The sequence below is a fragment of the Salvelinus alpinus genome, chromosome 12, assembly GCF_045679555.1.
Source record: "Salvelinus alpinus chromosome 12, SLU_Salpinus.1, whole genome shotgun sequence".
NCBI lineage: Eukaryota > Metazoa > Chordata > Actinopteri > Salmoniformes > Salmonidae > Salvelinus > Salvelinus alpinus.
The window spans coordinates 1,515,131-1,540,703 of record NC_092097.1 but is presented as its reverse complement, the minus strand read 5'-3'; the positions used below and the strand labels follow the sequence as shown (position 1 = coordinate 1,540,703).

The 25,573-nt window shown below is 41.3% G+C and overlaps 1 protein-coding gene across 7 annotated transcripts; it reads left to right on the top strand.

The window, feature by feature from the left end:
* The first annotated feature begins 370 nt into the window (after positions 1-370).
* Positions 371-25,362, top strand: rbm39a (RNA binding motif protein 39a). 7 transcript variants are annotated; one of them, XM_071334671.1, is made up of 17 exons: positions 373-843; positions 1,327-1,389; positions 1,572-1,635; positions 3,183-3,232; positions 3,366-3,551; positions 10,876-10,941; positions 11,048-11,143; positions 11,495-11,612; positions 11,949-12,107; positions 14,647-14,784; positions 16,350-16,415; positions 18,116-18,320; positions 22,775-22,861; positions 23,158-23,272; positions 23,448-23,553; positions 23,640-23,718; positions 23,840-25,362. In XM_071334671.1, exons 3-17 carry the CDS (start codon positions 1,603-1,605, stop codon positions 23,941-23,943), a joined length of 1,608 nt encoding a protein of 535 aa, XP_071190772.1. In that variant the 5' UTR covers positions 373-843; positions 1,327-1,389; positions 1,572-1,602; the 3' UTR covers positions 23,944-25,362. The 7 variants fall into 7 exon arrangements, with proteins under 7 accessions (XP_071190777.1, XP_071190771.1, XP_071190772.1 ...); XM_071334675.1 differs by having other exon boundaries at positions 374-843; positions 11,048-11,105; positions 11,499-11,612; XM_071334670.1 differs by lacking the exon at positions 1,572-1,635 and having other exon boundaries at positions 372-843; positions 11,949-12,101.
* Positions 25,363-25,573: the final 211 nt, after the last annotated feature.

Below are 25,573 nucleotides of genomic sequence, written 5' to 3'. Positions count from 1 at the left end.
AAAGAAATGTAGCCAATTTATTAATAATTTATTACTACATGTAACTAACATTAGATAGTTAATCCAGAGATTCTTACCTTTGCCTCGATTCGGCAGTCTCATCCAGATCATCATGGCATTTGCAGCTATTTATGATAGCCACAATAGCATCTAAATAGCGTTTCGGGTTGTTTTTTTGGGGGGGGGGTAAATACAGGCGAATATATCGCTATTTTAGAGATATACACGGTTATCAAAATGTCACGCCAGGGTAAGCCTACCTACATGAAACACAGCCCTTATTCTGAGTGTTTCTAAAATCCCCTATGTGAAAAATGAATGGTGGAAAAACGATTGGAACCACTTCCTTGTTTGACCTCTAGGGTTTATGGGTATTATGACTCATACTGTGGTACTCTATTGAGTGTTAACATAGCAATCAAAGGTTTTGTCCTTTCATATACAGTATATTGATACATACTGTACCATAGATCTGGCAGACGACTGCAATTAATTTTGTCTGGAACGCGACCACAGATTATTTATAGCATGCGTCATTAGATGAGCACGGCGAAAAAGAAGCAACAACAGTGTTTCGCACTCATACATATTTCTCAGCACATCAAGGTTGTTTATATTGTTGTCTGTTTTCACAGTGTATACTGGTTTGGGATTTAAAACATGTACCTTTGAAGTTACATGTAGCCATTGTTAGTTTGTATTAGCAACGTGGAAGAAAAGATATTCGTAGCTTCAAAACGCGAGGCCTGCTAGCTACTGTTTGCTTGTTGCAACAAGAACACGTTTCAAGAAACCCTCACGAGTTGGTCTTCTTTGAGCAGAAACGTTTTCAACAAATTTCAGGTACGTTAATGTTCACTACTTGTATATCTGAACGTTGTCTTTCGTAATACAACTAGTTAATTAACTTGCATGCAGTATCTTAGTACAGTAACTATCTACGTTTGTGGTCGTAGATTGCTACAGTTGTTACCTCCCCTGTCCATCTGTGCTAGCTAGCTAACCTGGTCAAGTCAAATAGGGTCTCTGGTCAAATGAACAACCTTAGCTAACCAAGATCAGCCTGGTATGTTAAACACACAGGCCGGTCAGATTTAAATAGCTAGTAACGTTAATGTTATGTGGAGTGAACTGAAACGTAACTGTTCGCTAATTAACTAACTATGTTAGCAGCATGTGTTGGCTAGCTAATGTTAGCGTAGGCAGCAAGTTGTGGTTCAATAACTGCAAACAAACTTGCATCAACGGGATGGAAATCCACGGTTCTCGTAAGACTAACGTCGTTTATTATGACCGTGTTTAAATGATGTTTATCTTCCCCTCTAGTGCTCAATCATCATGGCTGATGACTTTGACATAGAAGCAATGCTTGAGGCTCCATATCGAAAGGTGGGTTTTGGCCTAAGGTATTGTTTGTGATTGTAATGTACTTTATTGTAAATACTGTGGTGGTCTATGTCACTTCTTTGCCCCAGACTCAACATTTCTAGCCTATTCTATGTGTGTTTCTGATGTGATGCTGCAGTTCCTTTTCAGACTATGAATAAATGCCCATCTATCTCTTTTTGTAGACTTGCCTAACGATATCTCACCTCTACTTCCATGAATTCCAGTGTGATCTGTCAAAAAATGAAGGTAGTAATTGCCCCAATGTATTGCTGTACTGTGGTCCCCTTGGTAACATAATTGTGGTCATTGAATGGCCAGTCTACAAGGCGAATGCAGTGGATGCACAATAATATTTAATTGAGGGACTGGGTTCTTGATCAGGCCTAGTTGGCATTCTCCTTTATCTCAACAACTGGGCTAATGTTTTGTGCATGGACTATGCCGAACCTGTCAGCAAATGCCTAAACCATCTTCTGAGCATGTGGGTGTTAACCAATAATTTGACAGCTGTCAAACAATGTCTGAGAAGTTTGTCAAAAAGTAGAGAAGTGTTCAGAATAGATTCCATATTTTAGCCTACATGGCAGACGATTGTAGGCCAAACCTTCTGACTGTTTCACCTCACATACAGCCTTTCTGCTTTGTGATAAACTGCAGAACGTTAGCCAGGTCGATTAGAAAAACACAAATGCCCATCGGGCCTGGTCGAGAAGCCAGTTCCTTTAATTTAAAAGACATACCATGGAGACAGTATTCAAATATCTGTATGCATGGTGTGGTTGTTCCACATGATTGACTCTACCCCGCTATTGATTGAAGACCGATTTAGTAAAATCGGCCTCTGTAATGATAAAGGTTTGGTAAGCTGACACATTATTGAAAACATGATTGCATGTCCTTTACTTTCAATACATGAGATGTGTATGGTTAAGTACAGGAAGCAGGTATGTTAGTTCACAATGTTCACTCTCATTTCTCATTCTAGTGAGGGAGGAAGTGTGGATTTTGTCGTTACACTGCATTCATCAACAAGTTATACATTTTACATAACCTGTATAACTGAAAATTGCTTTTTCTCCATGGTTGACCAGAATGTAATTATTTTGCATGCTCATTCACGAGGAGTAAATGTTTATTTAATCATAAGTCCATTATATTTGCCACAATTTGATGTAAGGCCTATATTTAATAGAGTACAAACAGTAGGAAACATGGAACTCTTCTATGCTGCTGGCGACAGTACCAACTAGGGAGTTTCATATACCTCATCTTATATTTAATCATGACTTTCCTTGGTAGTTGATATTACTAAGCAGTGTGAATCCCTGTTTGCTTCAGGGCGAGATGTGTGACAGAGGTGGCATCGAGCTCTTACAGTCCACGAACGAAAATTGGTGAAGATCACTGGAATGGCATCCCCCCACTGGAAATCAATCAGTTTTTGGTTGCTAGCATGGCCACATTGGTCTTAGGCAAAGAATAGCCTTGGAACTGATCTGGATGGGGCTGCTTAAGAAAAATGCACCAGAGATATGACTTTAGATATGGATAATTACTCATAGAGCTTGACTAGATGCTAAATGTCTCATCGACAGTATGATTGGGGAGAGAGAACAAGTGAATAGACACTCTTTAAAAACTCCTAACTGTAGATCTCAGTCCCCATGTAAACTTTGCATGAATACTTTTTTAAACAATTATTATATTTTCTCTTGTTCCCACCCCCGTTTATCCTGACAACTTGAAATGTTGCCTCTTCGTCCTCATGCTGTTCTTCTATCGACCCTGCTTAGGATGAGATCAAGCACAGTAGTCCAAATGGACATAAGGAACGCAGCAAGAAGTAAGTGAAACAGACATGGTTTAGTAACAAGCACCGCTCACCCAAATCTATTTATTATTTTGACAATTGTTCTAAAATGTTTATTGGTCTTTACTTATTCACTGCCTCACATTGAGTCATTCTCTTTCCTCAGGAAAAAAAAGAGCAGGAGCCGAAGCAGAGACAGGAAGAGAAGCAAAAGCCGGGATCGCAAGAAGAGCCATGACCACAAGCGGAGCCGCAGCCACGAGCGAAAGCGGAGCCGCAGCAGGGAGAGGCGCCGGAGCCGCTCTCGGAGCAGAGAGCGCAGCGGCCGCTACAGGGACCACAAGACCACCTTGTATGTATGCATGCCTCATCTGGTGTCAGCATTTCCCTTCAGTCTGCATCACCCTAGTCTTAGAAGCAGCTGCCCTATGTACATAGTCATGGAACACTGGTCACTTTAATAATGTTTACATACTGTTTTACCCACTTCATGTATATACTGTATTCTAGTCAAGGCCTTTCCTATTTAACTATTGCTGTACATATACTATTCTTCAGATATTCTATCCATATTGTGTGTATATATATATATATATACACAATATGTGTATATATATATATATATACACAATATGTGTGTATATATATACACAATATGTGTGTATATATATATATATATACACACACACACACAGTTGAAGTCGGAAGTTTACATACACTAAATTGACTGTGTCTTTAAACAGATTGGAAAATTCCAGAATATGATGTCATGGCTTCAGAAGCTTCTGATAGGCTAATTGACATAATTTGAGTCAATTGGAGGGTTACCTGTGGATGTATTTCAATGCCAACCTTCAAACTCAGTGCCTCTTTAGTTGACATCACGGTAAAATCAAAAGAAATCAGCCAAGACCTCAGAAAAAAAATTGTAGACCTCCACAAGTCTGGTTCATCCTTGGGAGAAATTTTCAAATGCCTGAAGGTACCACGTTCATCTGTACAAACAATAGTACGCAGGTATAAACACCATGGGACCGCGCAGCCGACATACCGCTCAGGAAGGAGTCGCGTTCTGTCTCCTAGAGATTACTGTGCTTTTGTGCGAAAAGTGCATATCAATCCCAGAACAACAGCAAAGGACCTTGTGAAGATGCTGGAGGAAACAGGTACAAAAGTATCTATATCCACAGTAAAACGAGTCCTATATCGACATAACCTGAAAGGCCGTTCAGCAAGGAAGAAGCCACTGCTCCAAAACCGCCATAAAAAAGCCAGGCTACTGTTTGCAGCTGCACATGGGGACAAAGATTGTACTTTTTGAAGAATTGTCCTCTGGTCTGATGAAACAAAAATAGAACTGTTGGCCATAATGACCATCGTTATGTTTGGAGGAAAAAGGGGGAGGCTTTCAAGCCGAAGAACACTATCCCAACCGTGAAGCACGGGGATGGCAGCATCATGTTGTGGGGTTGCTTTGCTGCAGGAGGGACTGGTGCACTTCACAAAATAGATGCCATCATGAGGAAGGACAATTATGTGGATATATTGAAGCAACAACTCTAGACAACCAGTCAGGAAGTTAAAGCTTGGTCGTAAATGGGTCTTCCAAATGGACAATGACCCCAAGCATACTTCCAAAGTTGGACAACAAAGTCAAGGTATTGGAGTGGACATCACAAAGCCCTGACCTCAATCTAATAGAAAAGTTATGGGCAGAACTGAAAAAGCGTGTGCAAACCTGACTCAGTTACACCAGCTCTGTCAGGAGGAATGGGCCAAAATTCACCCAACTTACTGTGGAAAGCTACCCGACACGTTTGACCCAAGTTAAACAATTTAAAGGCAATGCTACCAAATACTAATTGAGTGTATGTAAACATCTGACCCACTGGGAATTTGATGAAAGAAATAAAAGCTGAAATAAGTCATTCTCTCTACTATTATTCTGACATTAAAATAAAGTGGTGATCCTAACTGACCTAAGAGTTTAAATGTATTTGGCTAAGGTGTATGTAAACTTCCGACTTCAACTGTATATGTCCTAGGTATTGCATAAAGATCTTGTTTGTGTTTTCAATAGGAAGTCCATAAGGACTTGCCAGACAGTGACAAAGTGCGTGACTTGTCAGTAGCATACCGAATTGCATCGATAAGAGAGCTGTTCATTTGGCTTTATAATTTGCATACTGATAGGCTTTTTGGCGATTTCCTGCAGATAAATTATGATGAAGATGGTAAATCCACCTCTGCAGGAACATTAGGCAGGCTAGTGGAAAGAGAGCCTCACTTGGGTCGAAAAGATTGAAATGTTTTAAAAGCTATTGATAATTATATGGTATTTTCAAAGATATTGATATATTGTAGGTCTACTGATTTAATCAAAGTGTTGACAATGGAGTAGAAAACTGCTGCTTTTTGCGTAGCAAAGCCAATGTTTAACACCTGCTTCATTCTTCAATCACACCTGTATTGCAGATAGCTGAGATTAATGCCTCTGAAATGGAAGCTTGAAAAAAGTGCAACTCCCAACCCTACCACTGTGTAGTGAGGTCAAAAACAAGAGCCGCTGTATAGTGGATAGGTACAACAAACGTAGAGGAATTCTTCCTTTTCAACCCCTTTCTACCTAGAGAGATGTCTATGCTGAACTGGAGAGAGGGTAGGGCAAGGAGCATGGAGTTCTTTGTGAACTGCCTCTTATAGGCTAGAGTGCTACTCCTAGGCTTTCCAGTCCTCCAGCCTACCATGGGTCTTGAGAGGTCGGAATTTCACTGTGATAGCAGCAAAGGACTGTTTGTGTCCGTGCTGCCCTGGTTCTGGGACTTCGCCTGGGTATTAAAAGTCGGCTTCTCCGTTGTTCGCTTCCAAACAACCCCACAGGACCCCAAAATCCGCCACGGAGCCCGTGTCTGCAGGGTATGCAGAACTATAAAACCTTATCCTCCGTCCTACGGATTTTGCATTTCTGACGCATGTCGATGACCGATGCCCCCAAACAACCCACTGGGTGTAATAGGTGCATCATAGAGGCCAGGTTTTTCCTGACCGTAAGACTTGCCAAGTCCAGCCAAAGGGCCCTCTCTCCTACTACCTACAAGGCTCATGTTACGGCCAAACCGTCTCGAGAGGTGCCTTGTCATGTTTTCCAGCATCTCGGATTGATAAGCCGTTTGTAAGGTGGACACGTTAAGTGCTCTGACCGAGTGGACTGCATTTCTGTACATCTTATGACAGATGGTGGCGAAAAAGCATCCCATCTTGTCCGTGAGGGAGGTGTTAACCCACTGGAGGAGGCTTTTGGAAACCGGATTCCTCCATACCCTGAATGTTCAGGGGACCACTAGGAGTTAGTCTACTTGAGAAAGGATTTTCCCAGAACCTTTTCACCTCCCTTAAGCAAGCCGCGACCACCGTAATGCTAAGTTTGGTCGGGCCATTTGTGGTGGGAGTCTCCTCCCATCGTACAAATCCCTTCCTCCCCCTTGGTCCGGCGGGACATTGGACCACTCGATGCTGAGTTTGGCCGCGGCTTGCTTGCAGATGTCGATGAGCGTGTAACCTGGGAGGGGATTGGCAACCTTGTTACTGTCTGTGCCCTTGGCTAGGCGCCTGGGGACAGGTGCTGTGCTTGGGAGGGAGGTTGCGGGGGCTCCCCCTCACTTGCTCCATCCTCAGGCTCAAAGTTGGAGAAGCTGCTATTAGCTTCAGCCTCCTATCTCGCCTTCTCACGAGATCGTGTCTTTGTTAAATGAGGGAAGAGAATTAAGGTTATCCATCTCCTCTGCCCAGCTTTGTACAGATGAGCGCTTGTCCCCTATCCTGGGGGGTGGCTCGGAGGCGGGGGTGCCCGGAGCAGGAACAATCTTTTTGATTCTCCTTCTCTTGCTAACCTTAGACCGTGTGCTGCTGTGCAGACACGACTCTGGGTAGTCGACTGCTTCTTGAGTATGCTTGTGTCCTAAACAGGCAAAGCATAGAGAATGCTCTTTCTCTGAGATGCGAGAGCAGCAGGGGGTAGAGCTGGGGCTCAGGTGCCTGTCTTGGGTCATCCTGGCAAGGGTAAGCGGTAGCAATGACTCTGTGGCGAGGCTACAAGCCTGTTGTAAATGGCACCCAGTAAGCCGGAGAGCACCGCAAGGTGGAGTTGCTCTGGAGGCTAGCAGTGGTGTAAAGTGCTTTAGTTAAAATACTTTAAAATACTACTTAAACTTCTTACGGCTGAAATCCCGTTAATGGGATCGATATGACAACAGCCAGTGAAAGTGCAGGGCGCCAAATTCAAGGAACAGAAATCTCATAATTAAAATTCCTCAAACATACAAGTATTATACACCATTTTAAAGATACATTTGTTGTTAATCCCACCGGTGTCTGATTTTCAAAAATGCTTTATGACGAAAGCGTACCATGCGATTATATTTGGTCAGCACCTAGTCACAGAAAAACACAGCCATTTTTCCAGCCAAAGAGAGGGGTCACAAAAAGCAGAAATGGAGATAAAATTAATCACTAACCTTTGATCTTCATCAGATGACACTCATAGGACTTCATGTTACACAATACATGTATGTTTTGTTCGATAAAGTTCATATTTATATCCAAAAATCTCAGTTTACAGTGGCGCGTTATGTTCAGTAATGTTTTGCTTCCAAAACATCCGGTGATTTTGCAGAGAGCCACATCAATTTACAGAAATACTCATCATAAATGTTGATGAAAATACAAGGGTTATACATGGAATTATAGATATATTTCTCCTTAATGCAACTGCTATGTCAGAATTCAAAAAAGCTTTACGGAAAAAGCACACCATGCAATAATCTGAGTACGGCGCTCAGAGACCTAAGCAAGCCATACCCGCCATGTTGTGGAGTCAACAAAGTCAGAAATAGCATTATAAATATTCACTTACCTTTGATGATCTTCATCAGAATGCACTCCCATGAATCCCAGTTCCACAAAAAAATTATGTTTGTTCGATAAAGTCCATCATTTATGTCCAAATACCTCCTTTTTGTTTGCGCGTTTAGTTCACAAATCCAAATTCACTAGGCGCAGGCCAGATGAAAAGTCAAAAGGTTCCAATACAGTTCGTAGAAACATGTCAAACGATGTATAGAATCAATCTTTAGGATGTTTTTATCATAAATCTTCAATAATGTTTCAACCGGAGAATTCCTTTGTCTTTAGAAAGGAAAAGGAACGCAGCTACCTCTCTCGGGCACACTTTGCTCATGGCATTCTGCCAGACCTCTTAGTCAATCAGCTCTTATTCTCTCCCCCTTCACAGTAGAAGCCTGAAACAAGGTTCTAAAGACTGTTGACATCTAGTGGAAGCCTTAGGAAGTGCAATATGACCCCATAGACACTGTATATTGGATAGGCAAAGACTTGAAAACCTACAAACCTCAGATTTCCCACTTCCTGGTTGGATTTTTTCTCAGATTTTTGCCTGCCATATGACTTCTGTTATGCTCACATACATCATTCAAACAGTTTTAGAAACTTCAGAGTGTTTTCTATCCAACTATACTAATAATATGCATATCTTAGCTTCTGGGCCTGAGTAGCAGGCTGTTTACTCTGGGCACCTTATTCATCCAAGCTACTCAATACTGCCCCCAGCCATAAGAAGTTATTAAGTAGTTTTTTGGGGTCATCTTTACTTTACTATTTCTATTTGACAACTTACTTTTACTTCACTACATTCCTAAAGAAAATAATGTACTTTTTACTTCATACATTTTCCCTGACACCCTAAAGAACTTACATTTCAGATGCTTAGCAGGACAGGAAAATGGTCCAATTCACACACTTATCATGAGAACACACTGAACACAGGACTCACTGAACACACATGCTTCGTTTGGAGATTATGTCTGAGTGTTGGAGTGTGCCCCTGGCTATCCGTAAAAATATATAAACATATAGTGCCGTCTGGTTTGCTTAATATAAGGAATGTGAAATGATTTATACTTTTACTTTTAATATTTAAGTATATTTGAGCAATTCCGTTTACTTTTGATACTATATTTAAAACCAAACTCTTTTAGACTTTACTCAGGTAGTATTTTACTATCACTTTTACTTGAGTCATTTTCTATGAAGGTTCTTTACTTTTACTCAAGTGTGACAGTTGGGTACTTTTTACACCACTGTAGGCTGAGGGCTTTCAAGACCGCAGTACCGGAAGGTAGGATCAGTCAGCCTAGCCAGTGCTGGTAATTAAAATAAAAAATAAAAACATTTTTTTTTTTTATTGAACCTTTATTTAACTAGGCAAGTCAGTTAAGAACAAATTCTTATTTACAATGACGGTCTACACCGGCCAAACCCGGACGACACTGGGCCAATTGTGCGCTGCCCTATGGGACTCCGAATCACGGGCTGTTGTGATAAAGCCTGCTAAGCTAGATGATAGAAGAATACTATTTTGCAGGTAGAGCGAGCTAGCAAAGGAGCTTGTTCTAGTTGTGTGCTTTGCCGATGCTTAGCTGTGTAGCCAGCTAGTCCTGGCGTTTAGCTAGCCAGTTATGTGGAGTTCACCTCGAGGGTTAGTAGCCTAGCTATAGCAAGCCCACAACTAGCTGAATAGAATTTGCATTCTTCATTAGCAAGCTAGGTTAGCTTAGTGTGGCTAACCAAATCTAAAAAGTATCTTTCCTTTCTTTCACCTTGGTGGGAATAGGCAGCACAAAGCAGGTAGCTAAGTGGGCTTGTAGGGCGATAGCTAGCTGTGTGGCACTAGCTAAGCCAGAGACTGAGAAGTAGCTGTCGTGTGAGCTCAATCCGCTTGACGAGATGCTGCTATCCTACGCTCGGCGGGGGAGTCCTTGAGGGTCCACCTGTGAACAGGTAAGTAGTAGAGCAGAGGTCCAAGTCAGTAGCTGAAGAGAATAGAGGCTCTTAATCAAATCCGTAAGGAAGACGAAATAATGGAAGCTGGGAACGGACTACGGACCCTAATGTGAAGTGGAGTGGTCCAGTATTGGCCGTTGCTCCTGTCTCTACGAGAGATGTGTGATTGGATATTCCTGGACTCCGCTCCTAAAAGGGGACGCTACCCATAATTGAGAGACCTAACGAGTAATTGAAATAGAATTACTCATTCTAGGTAATGCAATACAACGTCAACGTCACACTGGCTTCTTGTCTGGTGAGCTCTCATTGGCTATTGCTTACCACCGTTGTCAAAACTTGTCGTTGCACATCTCACACTACAAGAGCATTGCATATTTTGTGCTGATAAAATAAAAGGTTGGAAAATATCTGGACGGTTCTAAGACTGGATCAGTGGCACTCAGATTGCGTCTCTGAGGGAGGAGAATTAACGCTTACATTAAACGAGTGTCGGTGACGGCCGCGTGCCTCGAGTAGGCAATGACATGGGGATTTTGTCTTCAATCTCTAAAACTTGTCTGGCAAAAATTGTGTAGTGTACGTCTGACTTAAGGGTTTTGTTCAAGAGAAGAGATACGGAATAAAGAGTTCCGACCCTCAGAATTGACTTGGCCAAGATGGCTCTGTTCTTTCTAAACACTTCTATCACATGGTCCCCAATACCCCCCACTCCCGCCTACAGTGTATTGACTGGCATACTTTAAGGTCTGGAGTGCCTTTTCCCTCTTATGAGATCAGAAGTAGTGGACTGAGATTAACCTTGTTTTCAATTGCAGCTCTGGGCCGAAATTTAACGGTGGTTCCAGAGGGAAGATTGGCCCCCCACCTGTCATCAAGCTAAGGTTTCTATTACACTATTTTTCTGTTGTTTGTGTGGGTAGTTTTGTGCTGTGTATGTGTGAATGTGATGAATCAACTCATAGATGCTAATGGAAGCCTTTCTTTCAGCCGAAGACGTTCCAGAAGCAAAAGCCCTTTCAAGAAAGAGAAGAGTCCTGTGAGGCAAGTGTTCCTTGGGGAGATGACGCAAAAGAGTTCAATCAGGTTGACGTTCCACTTTTAAAGCTTGTGTACCCTTGTTCGACAAAGTAGGCTTACCATTTTGATAATACCTTGTTGACAGACATATGTAACGTAGATGGTATCGTAACATATGTCACCATACTGGGATTTAAAACGTAGGCCCACAGTAGATTTGACCGAAACTTGCAGGCACAAGATTTTAGTTCTGGGTTATCCAGATTACCATTTTGCTGACAAAATATAGTGAAATAAATACACAAATGCTTTTACAGTGCTTTTACAACTTTTACAGTGATGATACAAGATTGGGGCCACTGGAAAACAAAAAATGGCTTTACCACATAAGAGTAATTCAATGCTTTGTTTCTACAGGCAGCCAATAGACAACCTGACTCCAGAGGAAAGGGATGCTCGCACAGTGTTCTGCATGCAGCTGGCAGCTAGAATCCGACCACGAGACCTGGAGGAGTTCTTCTCTGCAGTGGGAAAGGTGAGTGTCTTTACTTGTAATGTCATTGTCATTCCTGCCGAAAAAAAATGTGGCCACCGATTTGCTAAGGATTTGCACCAGGTGAGAAGTTTGCTCCAGTTTTTTTCAGAAAGCTATTTAACACCAAAGTAAACATGAAACTTGCAATTTACAATAGTTCTTTATTTATTTATTCTAACCTTTTTGTTCAAGCCTCAATATTTTATTTACAAAAGATGGGTGTTAAAAAAAAACTGTATTTAGGTGTTATTCACAGCCAAAGAGCAATGGATTTAGCAATGTCTTCTCTTCTTATGCTCCATCCATTATAAAACAGATTATTTTTTATTTTTCAAGGTGAGAGATGTGCGCATGATCTCTGACAGAAATTCGAGGAGGTCGAAGGGGATTGCTTACATCGAGTTTGTGGAGGCCAACTCGGTGCCTCTGGCTATAGGATTGTCTGGCCAGCGACTTCTGGGGGTGCCGATAATTGTTCAGGCCTCACAGGTAATGGTCAGTAATCATCTCACAGAGATTTTACATTTTCTATTTATTTTAGCTAGGGCTGTCAATGTTAACGTGTTAATTACAGTTACATTTTGAAATCTTCATGCCATAATGAAAAAATAACAAATTTAAATAGCAACTGCCCATAAAAAACAACTTCTCATTTAGAAAACAGTCATCAATATGAGTCAGAAACATTTATTCTGTCAAAATGGACTACTAAGTGTAAATAGAATAATTATATTTCATTCAAAACCGCTACTGGTCTTGACTGCTTCATAACATAAATGAAGGTTGTAATACCTGATCGTAATACCTGTGGTAAATTTGAGTTGACTTTGGATATCCTTATTGGGCTAGTTGGGAACCATTGGCAAATTACACAATGTACATGGGACAATGTGTAAACTATAAATTGTAGACATGCCTATACAAATATTAAAAGCATTTAATGAGAACTAAAAGGTGTGCAACATGAATAGATTGTCTCATATACATTGTGTAATTTATTGACAGTCCTTAACTAGCCCCGGAGATGGTCTCTCCAAAGTTAAATTAATTTTGCCACGGTCGCACATCAACCGGCTGAAGCTAATTGGCTAAATAAGTTGGCTAACTCGTCCCACCTACGAACACACACATGAGTCACCCACATCAAACCACCCCCTGAAACAAACTCACGTTTGAATTGTCATGGCCACTAACTAGCATTTCTTAATTAACCAAATCTAAAACGAGGCCAAATTATGAAGTGCAGTCACCCTTTAATCGCATATCAATTTTTTTAGACCAAAGTCTGTTTCCGCACACATTCCTTTGAGCTCACACACTCTTTGCTCTCGACAGCTAGCAACCTTTCTTGTGGTGGAGAAACCATCCACTATGCTTTCAGCTACAAATGTTAAGGAAAACTTACAGAAAGTTCAACCATAAACACTTTCTCAGGTATTTCTTTAGATCACAGCAAAAACGTATTTGCACAGAAGTAGCTAGTCAGTTATGCTAACATTAGCTAGCTGGCTAACCAAACAAGAATGTTTAGAATGCCATGGCTGATTGCCTCTAGATTCAACACTAATTTCCCACAATAATTTGAATTTAAACAGAACTTCAATTCCTTTTAGCTATTGTTTTTGTTGTAGTTCTCAGGTCAAAAGATTTAAGCAAATGATCCCATTTCTAGTACAGTAGCAGCTTGTGACTAGTTCAATGTCGGGCATGGATAAGAAGTAGCCTAGGCAAGATCTAATAGCTGTATGATATTTTACATTTATATCACACCTGAGGCGAGTTCAACAAGGCTACTGTTTGTGGTGAACATGTTGCCAGAGTAACACTTTTAGTTGAATGAACATTGCAAAATGTTACGGTGAAGCATAAAACATTTACTTTTTGTAAGGATTACTGTGACTTTTTAGCGACAATGTTCAAACTGAAAATGACTTCGCTATTCCTACTAAATATCGTGGGAAGTCTACATAGCCAATTTATATATTTTTTTGTGGCAGTTAAATGGAAGAATGATGGAACCACCAAGACTCTTCCTCGAGCTGGATGCCCGACCAAACTGAGCAATCGGAGGAGAAGGGCCTTGGTCAGGGAGGTCACTAAGATCCCAATGGTCAATCTGGCAGAGCTCCAGAGTTCCTCTGTGGAGATGGGAGAACCTTCCAGAAGGACAACCAACTCTGCAGCACTCCACCAATCAGGCCTTTATGGTAGAGTGGCCAGACGGAAGCCACCCCTCAGTAAAAGGCACATGACAGCCCGCTTGGAATTTTCCAAAAGGCACCTAAAGACTCTCATACCATGAGAAACAAGATTCTCTGGTCTGATGAAACCAAGATTGAACTCTTTGACCTGAATGCCAAGTGCCACGTCCCTTGGAAACCTGGCACCATCCCTACGGATCAAGGGAAAGATGAACGGAGCAAAGTACAGAGAGATCCTTGTTGAAAACCTGCTCAGGACCTCAGACTGGGGCGGGGCGAAGGTTCCCCATTCCAATAGGACAATGACCTTAAGCACACAGCCAAGACAACGCAGGAGTGGCTTCGGGACAAGTCTCTGAATGTCCTTAAGTTGCCCAGCCAGAGCCCGGACTTGAACCCAATCGAACATCTCTGGAGAGACCTGAAAAAAGCTGTGCAGCAACGCTCCCCATCCAACCTGACAGAGCTTGAGAGGATCTGCAGAGAAGAATGGGAGAAACTCCCCAAATACAGGTGTGCAAAGCTTGTAGCGTCATACCCAAGAAGACTCGAGGCTTTACTCGCTGCCAATGGTGCTTCAACAATGTACTGAGTTAAGGGTCTCAATACTTATGCAAATGTGAAAATTACAAAGCAAATAACGTGATTTCTTCCCCTATAATCAAAATATATTATACCTAATTAGCTTCAAATTTGAACAATTTCTTCAAGTTACGATTAATCTCTGCGGTTAACTCGGTTCATTCTTTTAAATCATTTGACAGCCTTTATTTTAACAGCCTGAGGCAATCTGCACCGTTTCCCTACGTTCACTTTGTGTGTGCTTTCTCTAGGCTGAAAAAAACAGGGCTGCTGCCATGGCCAACAACCTGCAGAAGGGCAACGCTGGCCCGATGAGACTCTACGTCGGATCCTTACACTTTAACATCACAGAGGAGATGCTACGAGGAATATTTGAGCCTTTTGGAAAGGTGAGAGGCATTGTACAATGTACCATAGGCGTCGCATGAATTTCAACTTTGGGGAAGCTGTTTTTTCACACACACAACAAAATCACCTTTCTAATAACGCATTGCATGCATCCATCACATTTGCAGACTAACATAAGGTAAAATGCCTAATGTGATGAGTAGATTTGTGGACCGTAGGCCAAGTCATTGTTATAAGTATATATATAACTCACTCAATGTTTGCAAAAATTACTGTTCTGAACAGAATGCAGGTGAGCGATTGCAGGGGTTAAAATTCTACGTCACTGCAATAAAAATCTCTGGGGGGTGGTTTAGAGATGACAACCTAATCCAGAAGCATCCAGAAGCATGTCTGTTCTACGAAATATATTCCCAAATATTTATTTTCTCTGTTAAGATGTGTACACTGAACTGACATGTGTGATTGTTACTGACGAACGGCTCTTTGCGCAATACCAAGTGTCGGCTGGAGTGGTGTAAAGCGCACCGCCTTTGGACTCTGGAGCAGTGGAAACGTGTTCACTGGATGGTGATGAATCACGCTTCACCATCTGGCAGTCCGACAGAATAATCTGGGTTTGGCGAATGCCAGGAGAACGCTACCTGCCCCAATGCATAGTGCCAATTGTAAAGTTTGGTGGAGGAGGAATAATGTTCTGGGGCTGTTTTTCATGGTTCGGACTAGGCCCCCAGTGAAGGGAAGTCTTTATGCAACAGCATACAATGAAATTCTAGACGATTCTGTGTTTCCAACTTTATGGCAACAGTTTGGGGACGGTCCGTTCCTGTTTTAGCATGACAATGCCCCCTTGTACAAAGTGAGGTCCATACAGAACTGGCCGGCTGCGAGCCAGGCCTTACTTGACACTACGATGTTCAGAAGAAGGGAATTAAATAGTCTATAATGTGGCGCTCAACTCAACTGTGTAGCCTACTGCAGCTGCTTGCAAAGCAATTCAAAGCCACTACTTTTAGCATTCAGGTCAGGATATAACTTTCCAGTGCTACTGTTTTGCTGTTTATAAAACAAAATCAGACAACCCCATAGTAGAATAGTTTACCTATTTACCTAGTCGGCTTGTGTGTTCTGTAAGATATATTCCTCTCGAGGCGCATTCAAGTTGCGATAGGGAGGCGAACCTGCATTCTGACAAGCAGTCAATGCACAACAATTCTTAATAAATGTACAAAATGATCCTCTTTCCCTAAAAGCATGATGGTCATCACTTTCTTACATGGAAGGGGAGGTTAACCCTGCTCCGTGTGTTGCATAGAGCAGACCTAGAGCTGAGCAGAAGTGTTTATTAGGATATGCATGCAGGGCCTGGGGAAAATATATTAACCCAATTCATCCAATTCTATGTCATTTCACATGACTGGAGACATGAGCATCTTTTTAATACCACAACATGACCGACAAGACAGGCTACCCGACAAACTGAGATAAATAAAAACGACCTAGTCTTGAATACAACCAATAGCGTAGTCCTACAAAAAGAGGTGGTAGGTCTACAATATATCAGTGCTATGTCGACTTTAATCTGTTATCCATTTCCTTCTACCAGATTGAGAGTATTCAGCTCATGATGGATAGTGAGACGGGGAGATCCAAAGGATATGGCTTCATCACTGTAAGTAGCACATTCAATCCAGTCAATGGATGCACACAATAATACGATTAATGTGAATACTCAGAATAACAAAATGATTCGATTAAAACGTTTACATGCTTTGCAAATAGAACAATTTCCCTTACAATCCGGTTTCCATGGACATATATTATAATCTGATGGGAAATAAACGTTATCACAACGACCATATTATTTATGGCTGGGAATTCCCAGGGTTCTCATTATACGATGTTATCACGATAATTAGGTGCTGATACGATATATATTGCGATTCTATATGTATTTAGATTGTATATGGACACTATTTATACAAAGGTATGTGGACACCCCTTCAAATTAGTGTATTTGGCTATTTCAGTCGCACCCGTTGCTGACAGTTTGCACACATGCAATCTCCATAGACAAACATTGGCAGTAGAATGGCCTTACTGAAGAGTTCATTGACTTTGAATGTGCCACCGTCATAGGATACCACCTTTCCAACAAGTTAGTTTGGCAAATTTCTGCCCTGCTAGAGCTTCCCCGGTCAACTAAGTGCTGTTATTCTGAAGTGGAAACCTCTAGGAGCAACAACAGCTCCGACCGCGAAGTGGCAGGCCACACAAGCTCACAGAATGGGGGTGCTGAAGCGTGTAGCGCATAAAAATTGTATGACCTCAGTTGCAACACTCACTAACGAGTTCGACTGCCTCTGGAAGCAATGTCAGTACAATAACTGTTCGTCAAGAGCTTATTGAAATGGGTTTCTATGGCCGAGCAGCCGTACACAAGCCTAAGATCACCATGCGCAATGCCAAGTGTTGACTGGAGTGGAAACACGTTCTCTGGAGTGATGAATCACGCTTCACCATCTGGCAGTCCGACAGAAGAATCTGGGTTTGGCGGTTGCCAGGAGAATGCTACATGCCCCAATGCATAGTGCCAATTGTAAAGTTTGGTGGAGGAGGAATAATGGTCTGGGGCTGTTTTTCATGGTTCGGGTTAGGCCCCCAGCAAAGGGAAATATTTAAGCTACAGCATACAACGACATCCTAGACTATTCTGTGCTTACAACTTTGTGGCAACAGTTTGGGGAAGGCCCATTCCTATTTAAGCATACCAATGCCCCTGTGCACAAAGCGAGGTCCAATCAGAACTGGCCTGCACAGAGCCGTGACCTCAACCCCATTGAACACCTTTGGAATGAATTGGAATGACAGCTGCGAGCCAGGTCTAATCGCCCAACATCAGTGCCGACCTCACTAATGCTTTTGTGGCTGAATGGAAGCAAATCCCCGCAGAATTGTTCCAACATCTAGTGGAAAGCCTTCCCAGAAGAGCGGAGGCCATTATGGCAACAAAGGGGGGACCAACTCCATATTAATGCCCATGATTTTGGAATGAGATGTTCAACAAGCAGGTGTCCACATACCTTTGTCATGTAGTGTTTCACGATATATGTATTGCAATTCAATACTGCAGTTTTATTGCGATTGGGAAGACCATTCATTATTCTTTTTGTTAATGCATACTCTTTTGCATGCATTTTTGGGGGGACTGCTTTTTCTAAATTACTACAATTAAATATATAATTGAGGTCCTTGAAAAGGACAATTAAGTACTTGAGAAACTCCTTGAATTTGACTCTTCAATGTCTTTATGAATCCTGATTAGTGTGCATGTAAACATAGTCAATTAATTTGCATGTGTTTTCTCTCCAGTTCTCAGACACAGAGTGTGCCAAGAAGGCTTTGGATCAGTTGAACGGCTTTGAGCTGGCTGGCCGGCCGATGAAGGTGGGCAATGTGACTGAGCGCACAGACGCCTCCACCGCCAGCTCCTTCCTGGACAGCGACGAGCTGGAGAGGACAGGGATCGACCTGGGCACCACTGGGCGCCTGCAGCTCATGGCCAGACTGGCTGAAGGTAAAGCCAGAGAGAGCCCAGGGCCTGTATTCACAAAGAATTTTGAGGAATCATGTAAGGGATGGTTCAAAATGTACAGAATGGGGATCTGCAAGGAAAGGGGGAGGGTCATGTCATTTGTAATTGATGAAAGCAATGTCAGCACAATAATAATTTCAACATTTCTCCGAGTTTTAGAAATAGTTGCTTATTAGGCCTGACGCCGCCCCTCATCTCTGATTCTGAGCTGGGCACGCAATATCAAGTGCTCCTTTAGGGTATTTAGTGTGGTGTCATTGAAATGATCCATAGGCTATACGAAGTGCATGCTCGGAGAAGCAGAGAGCAAAGTAATATTTTGATGAAAATGAACTTAATTGAGTCATTTGCACTGCTGGTATGGCGTAAATATAACGAGGCTGCATTACACACTACAATGGATATTCCAACCCTGAGCCCGGACTGCTTTTTTGCGTGCTGCCTAACCAGTGGCTGTGCAGTGTAGGCCTTCAGTCGCAGTTCAGGCAGAGAGACAAAGGCTTTTTCCCCAAATATACAAAAAAATTGTCATTCTAAATGCAATATCGTGCATGCGGACTAGCCTATATATTCTGTTCAGTTTGAGAAGGAGAGCGCTTTAGATGGTAAGTAGGACCGGAGGTGAACTTTGATAGCTTGCTACTACTATAATTGATGTGATTTAAAAAACAATGTTTCTTGCTCATGATGTATTTATCAGCGTTATTGACCTCACAATAAGCCAGATTCGAGTAACTTACATTGTGGTGCTGAAACTTGAAGCGGCAGCGTGGCGAAATCTAGCGGAAATCGACAGCTCATCAAATCAAATTTTATTGGGCACATACACATATTTAGCAGATGTTATTGCTGGTGTAGGGAAATGCTTGTGTTCTAGCTCCAAAGGTGCAGTCATGTCTAACAATGCACAACAATACACACATCTAGAAGTAAAAGAATGGAATTAAGAAATAGTGGGGCAAAAAAGCATTGTCAGCCACCAATTGTGCAAGTTCTCCCACTTAGAAAGATGAGAGAGGCCTGTAATTTTCATCATAGGTACACTTCAACTATGACAGACAAAATGAGAAAGAAAATCCAGAAAATCACATTGTAGGATTTTTAATGAATTTATTTGCAAATTATGGTGGAATACATTGGTGCCTTACGTTCAGAAGTTCCAAAACATCCTTTGATTTTGCATAGAGCCACATCAATTTACAGGAATAAACATTGCTAAAAGATACAACTGTAATGCATGGAATTTTAGATCCACTTCTCCTTAATGCAACCGCTGTGTCAGATTTCAAAAAAACTTTACGGAAAAAGCATGATCTGAGAATGGCGCTCAGAGCCCAAACCAGCCAAAAGAAATATCCGCCATGTTGCGCAGTCAACATTAGTCATAAATAGCATTATAAATATTCACTTACCTTTGATGATCTTCATCAGAATGCACTCCCAGGAATCGCAGTTCCACAATAAATGTTTGTTTTGTTCGATAATGTCCATCCATTTATGTCAAAATAACTTTTTTTGTTAGGGCGTTTGGTAAACAAATCCAAAAGCGCGTTCAGGTCCAGTCGGACGAAAATACCTGTAATATACAGGTCGAAGAAACTTGTCAAACTAAGTATAGAATCAATCTTTAGGATGTTTTAATCATAAATGTTCAATAATGTTCCAACCGGAGAATTCCATTGTCTGTAGAAAAGCAATGGAACGAGAGATACCTCTCATGTGAAATGCGCGTGACTGAGAACGAGGCTGCTGGCAGACCCCTTAGTCAAACAGCTCCCATCCGGCCCCCCTTCACATGAGAAGCCTGAAACAACGTTCTAAAGACGATTGACATCTAGTGGAAGCCTTAGGAAGTGCAACATATCCCATATCCCACTGTGAATTCGATAGGGGCTGAATTCCCACTTCCTGGTTGGATTTTTTTCTCAGGTTTTTGCCTGCCATATGAGTTCTTTTATACTCACAGACACCATTCAAACAGTTTTAGAAACTTCAGAGTGTTTTCTATCCAATACTAATAATAATATGCATATATTAGCATCTGGGACTGAGGAGGCAGTTCACTCTGGGCACGCTATTCATCCAAAAGTGAAAATGCTGCCCCCTATCCCAAAGAAGTTAAGCTCCCTTCCCCTGCTTTTGATCAGCTCCTTTTGTCGGTAGTGTTCAAATTTTGCGATGATTGGTCGGGGACCCTTGGTCTTGTTGCTCCGAGCTCCAAGTCTGTGTACTCGGTGGAAAGCCACCTTGTTTCAAGTCTCTATAGGAAGTTTCAAGGCGAATTGCATGAATTCTCTGATCCCATCCCTCTGGATTATTGGATGCGTCCTCAGGAATGCCAGAAAAATATATATTTTCACACATGCTATGACTTCGTATGTCTAGTAGCGACTCCTTCATTACCCTGTTTTCCTTGAGTAGACAATCCATGTTGGAATCGTGGATTTTTACCTTGGCTGTGAGTGCCCTGTTTTCTCCTTGGAGCGTGAGAATTTCACTCTGAACTCCAAACTCCCCCTCAGCCCTGCTACCTCCTCATACAACTTTTCCAGTGTTGCATGGATTCCAGCCAGAGCACTAGCCTCTACTTCAACGGTAAGTAAATCATCCATGTCTGTAGTTAAATCTGTTTTTCTTTTTTTTGTCGGGTTGAAGTTATTTTGTGAGGTAGTCGGATCTTTCCATGATGGGAGTATGTTGTTCCTCCATAGCGTGAAGCTGTTGGTTCTCGTCGATTTTCCTCAGGATGTCCTTAGTATCCAGATTGGCTCTTTACTGCAACCAGTTGTTTTACGAAAGATAGCGGTGAGTCTTTCCCACGACAATGACAGGTGTCTGTAGTACAGCCAGCTATCACTCACGGTATTCACGCAAAAAAATGGAACACAAACTTGCGGTCCCAGCCGTAAAGGCTAACCGCATCGTGAAATCCTTAGCAACAAAACTTTAGTTTTAGGCTCTCAAAATACCCAGATAATTTACAGGGGATGCTCAAAGACGATCTGGGCTTTATAATACTGTACTTGTCCTCTTGCTTAGTTGTGCACCGGGGCCTCCCACTCCTCTTTCTATTATGGTTAGAGCCAGTTTGCGCTGTTCTGTGAAGGGAGTAGTACACAGCGTTGTACGAGAGCTTCAGTTTCTTGGCAATTTCTCGCATGGGATAGCCTTCATTTCTCAGAACAAGAATAGATTGACGAGTTTCCGAAGAAAGTTCTTTGTTTCTGGACATTTTGAGCCTGTAATCGACCCCACAATTGCTGATGCTCCAGATACTCAACTAGTCTAAAGAAGGCCAGTTTTATTGCTTCTTTAATTAGCACAACAGTTTTCAGCTGTGCTATCATAATTGCAAAAGGGTTTTCTAATGATCAATTATCCTTTTTAAAATGATAAATTTGGATTTGCTAACACAACATGCCATTGAAACACAGGAGTGATGGTTGCTGATAATGGCCCTCTGTACGCCTATGTAGATATTCCATTAAAAATCTGCCATTTCCAGCTACAATAGTTATTTACAACATTGACAACGTCTACACTGTATTTCTGATCAATTTGATGTTATTTTAATGGACAAAAAATGTGCTTTTCTTTCAAAAACAAGGACATTTCTAAGTGACCCCAAACTTTTGAACAGTAGTGTATGTGGATAGCAAAATATGTTTCAATTTCAACCGTTTTCTGGAAGAAATTGTGCATTATTTGGAAAAAGTGCAAGGGTGCCAATATCTTTTCAACAGAAAATAAATCTTGTCTTGGTCAGATTTGAGTTGAGCTAGCTAGCCCAGTTTGAATGCAAATCCGAGGTTCAGTATTTTTGGGCTGGTTTCTAAGGTTATTTTGGTGTGGCAGGTAACCTAGTGGTTAGAGCGTTGGGCCAGTAACCGAAAGGTTGCTGGATCGAATCCCAGAGCTGACAAGGTAAAAATCTGTCGTTCTGCACCTGAACAAGGCAGTTAACCCACTGTTACCCCGGTAGGCAGTCATTGTAAATAAGAATTTGTTCTTAACTGACTTGCCTAGTTCAATGAAGGTTGAAAAATAATAATGTTTTCTGTTTTTGCCTGTTGGCTCGCCAAAGTTCCCAATTTATTTGTGTTCGATTGCGCAGCTGCCATACACTAGCGAAAGCGAAGACTCTATGGCCCAAATATATTAAATTGCGTCAGCTGAGCTCATAGTGGAACTCATCATTCATTACGTTATTCAGTATGCGCAGCACTAAATCTGGTGGGAAAACTGACAGGGAAAATGAATGGAGCCGTTTCCAGGCAGGCTGGTGGCGCAAAATTATCACAGATGAAACACATTGGCGACTTATTATAGCTTTTGAGCATTAAAAAATACTAAAAGCTACATAATTCAGCTTTAAGAACCGTATCATAAAGTGTGAACAAGGACGTATGTCGAGCCCAATGTCTTCTGTCTTTCAGGCACGGGACTGCAGATTCCCCCAGCAGCACAGCAAGCCCTGCAGATGAGTGGGGCCATTGCTATTGGTGCCATGGCCGCTGTATCAGGTAATAAAAGGATGATCAATTGGACAAGCCTATCTGACTGCCATGATTGCTTTTCTCTAAGCTATTTGGAGAAGGCAGATATCATCCAGCATTGATCAAATCTGTTGGTTTGCAAGTAAGACACTGATTGGTTGATTTGGTGCGAGGAGCTGGTCTGTTGTGAGACTCGTGTCAGAATTGGGCTGGATTGAACATACATTTATTCATGTTTCTTATTATTTATTTAACATTTCTAGCACATAGTTCAGTTAGTTTAATGTGATATGTGTTTTGACACTTTCTTTTTAAACTTTTAGCTGCCATGAATCCTGCTATGAACATGAATATGAACATGAATACAGCTATGAAACTACCCTCACAGCCACTTGCTACACACTGTTTCCAGCTGTCTAACATGTTCAACCCTCAGTCGTAAGTATTTAACATTTAATCAAGTTCAATCTAGCGTATTTGTATCCCAAGGGGGCCAGCTGATGAAAGTACACAAACTTAAGACTTCTTAGACCTTAAGATGTTATTTGTTCCCATAGACTGGTTCCCAATCACTAGTCCATTGTGGGTGATAATTTTCCATCTGATTTTACAGTGAAGATAACCCAGGCTGGGATGTTGACATTCAGCATGATGTCATTGAGGAATGCAACAAACATGGAGGAGTTGTGCACATATACCTTGACAAGAATTCCACTGAAGTAAGACTTTTAAGTGTATTTGAATGGTTTTGAAATGGTTGCCGTCCTAAATAGCAACTCATTAAAGTTATTATCATTTTTTTTAGGGCAACGTGTATGTGAAATGTCCATCCCTTCCTGCTGCCATGGCTGCAGTAAACGCATTACATGGTCGATATTTTGCAGGTAAGAGGGACTGACTAAAGAATGTGGTACTCAATTATGAATTGTCATTGACGCAGTCATTTAAAAAATATATATATGTTTTGTCTAAACTGTCATCATTTCCTTAACATTTTCTTCACAGGTAAAATGATCACAGCGGCATACGTCCCTCTCCCAACATATCACAACCTTTTCCCTGACTCTGTGAAGGCTATCCAGCTCCTGATCCCTCCTGCTCTCCGATGATCTCCCACAGCAAGACACGAAAAACCCAGATTGGTGGGACACTGTATAATAGATATTTTTCCCCCTTCAATTTTCTCTCTTTAAAAGTTAGACTTTTTACAATCTGTGGTCGGTTTTTCATTCCTGCAAGTTATGGCAGTATGTCTTTCTTTTATGTTAGTAGATGAAGTAAAATCTTCTTTTTTTCCCGCAACATGTTTTTTTGACTTTCCATATGTTGGCTTTCCATACGCAAAAATAATCAAAGCTTTACTTGCATAGTCACATCCAAACATGTGTTGGGCATTGAGGGTGGAGTTTCAGCCAGTCTAATAAAGGGATTGTAGTCCCTGAAGAGTTTTATTGGTTGAGCTGGACAATTTACCATTTTATATTTTGTAAAGCTTATTCTTGTTCATACATTCTTGTGCTTGAAAGCTTTGATGGGCATGTTTTCCCTGATGAAGTATACAACTTACAGTTGAAATCGGAAGTTTACATACACGTAGGTTGGCGTCATTAAAACTCGTTTTTCAACCACTCCACAAATTTCTTGTTAACAAAAAAAAATGATAGACCTTCACAAGTCCAACAAAATAGATGGAATCATGAGGGAGGAAAATTGTGGATATATTGAAGCAACATCTCAAGACATCCGTCAGGAAGTTATAGCTTGGTCGCAAATGGGTCTTCCAAATGGACATTGACCCCCAAGCATACTTCCAAAGTTGTGGCAAAATGGCTTAAGGTCAACAATGTATTGGAGTGGCCATCACAAAGCCCTGAACTCAATCCTATAGAAAATTTGTGGGCAGAACTGAAAAAGTGTGTGTGAGCAAGGAGGACTGCAAACCTGACTCAGTTACACCATTTCTGTCAGGAGTAATGGGCCAAAATTCACCCAACTTATTGTGGGAAGCATGTGGAAGGCTACCCGAAACGTTTGATCCAAGTTAAACAATTTAAAGGCAATGCTACCAAATACTAATTGAGTGTATGTGAACTTCTCACCCACTGGGAATGTGATGAAAGAAATAAAGCTGAAATAAATCATTCTCTACTATTATTCTGACATTTCACATTCTTAAAATAAAGTGGTGATCCTAACTGACCTAAGACAGGGACTTTTTACGAGGATTAAATGTCAGGAATTGTATAAACTGAGTTTAAATGTATTTGGCCAAGGTGTATGGAAACTTCCAACTTCAACTGTAGATACCCAGACATAAGAAAAGAGGATATTGAATCTTTTTGGAGAGCAAAAATAAAATTCAAACATTGCAGTTTCGTTTAGAAAACAGAATATTATTCAATGTTTTAAGCTCCATGAGCTCTGGAAACGTAATGACTGATTTCATTTGTGGTCGTTTAGAGACTATTTGGTTTTTCAGTATGTTTTCTAATCAAGATTAGATTTGATTAAAATGTACTTTAGTTACACTCAAGTAGTTTCTTTCCTTGCTCAATACTGTCTGTAGCACATCATTCTATTATCCTCCCATTTGGTATAAGCATACATAATATACCCACAAAATATATACACTTCTAAGAAAATCAAAAACTTAATTGGAAAAAATGTCAATGCTGATGAGACATAGAATCCCAAAGATGCAAAACTCGCTGTAGGTATTTTCTGGTCAGCCGAACAGGC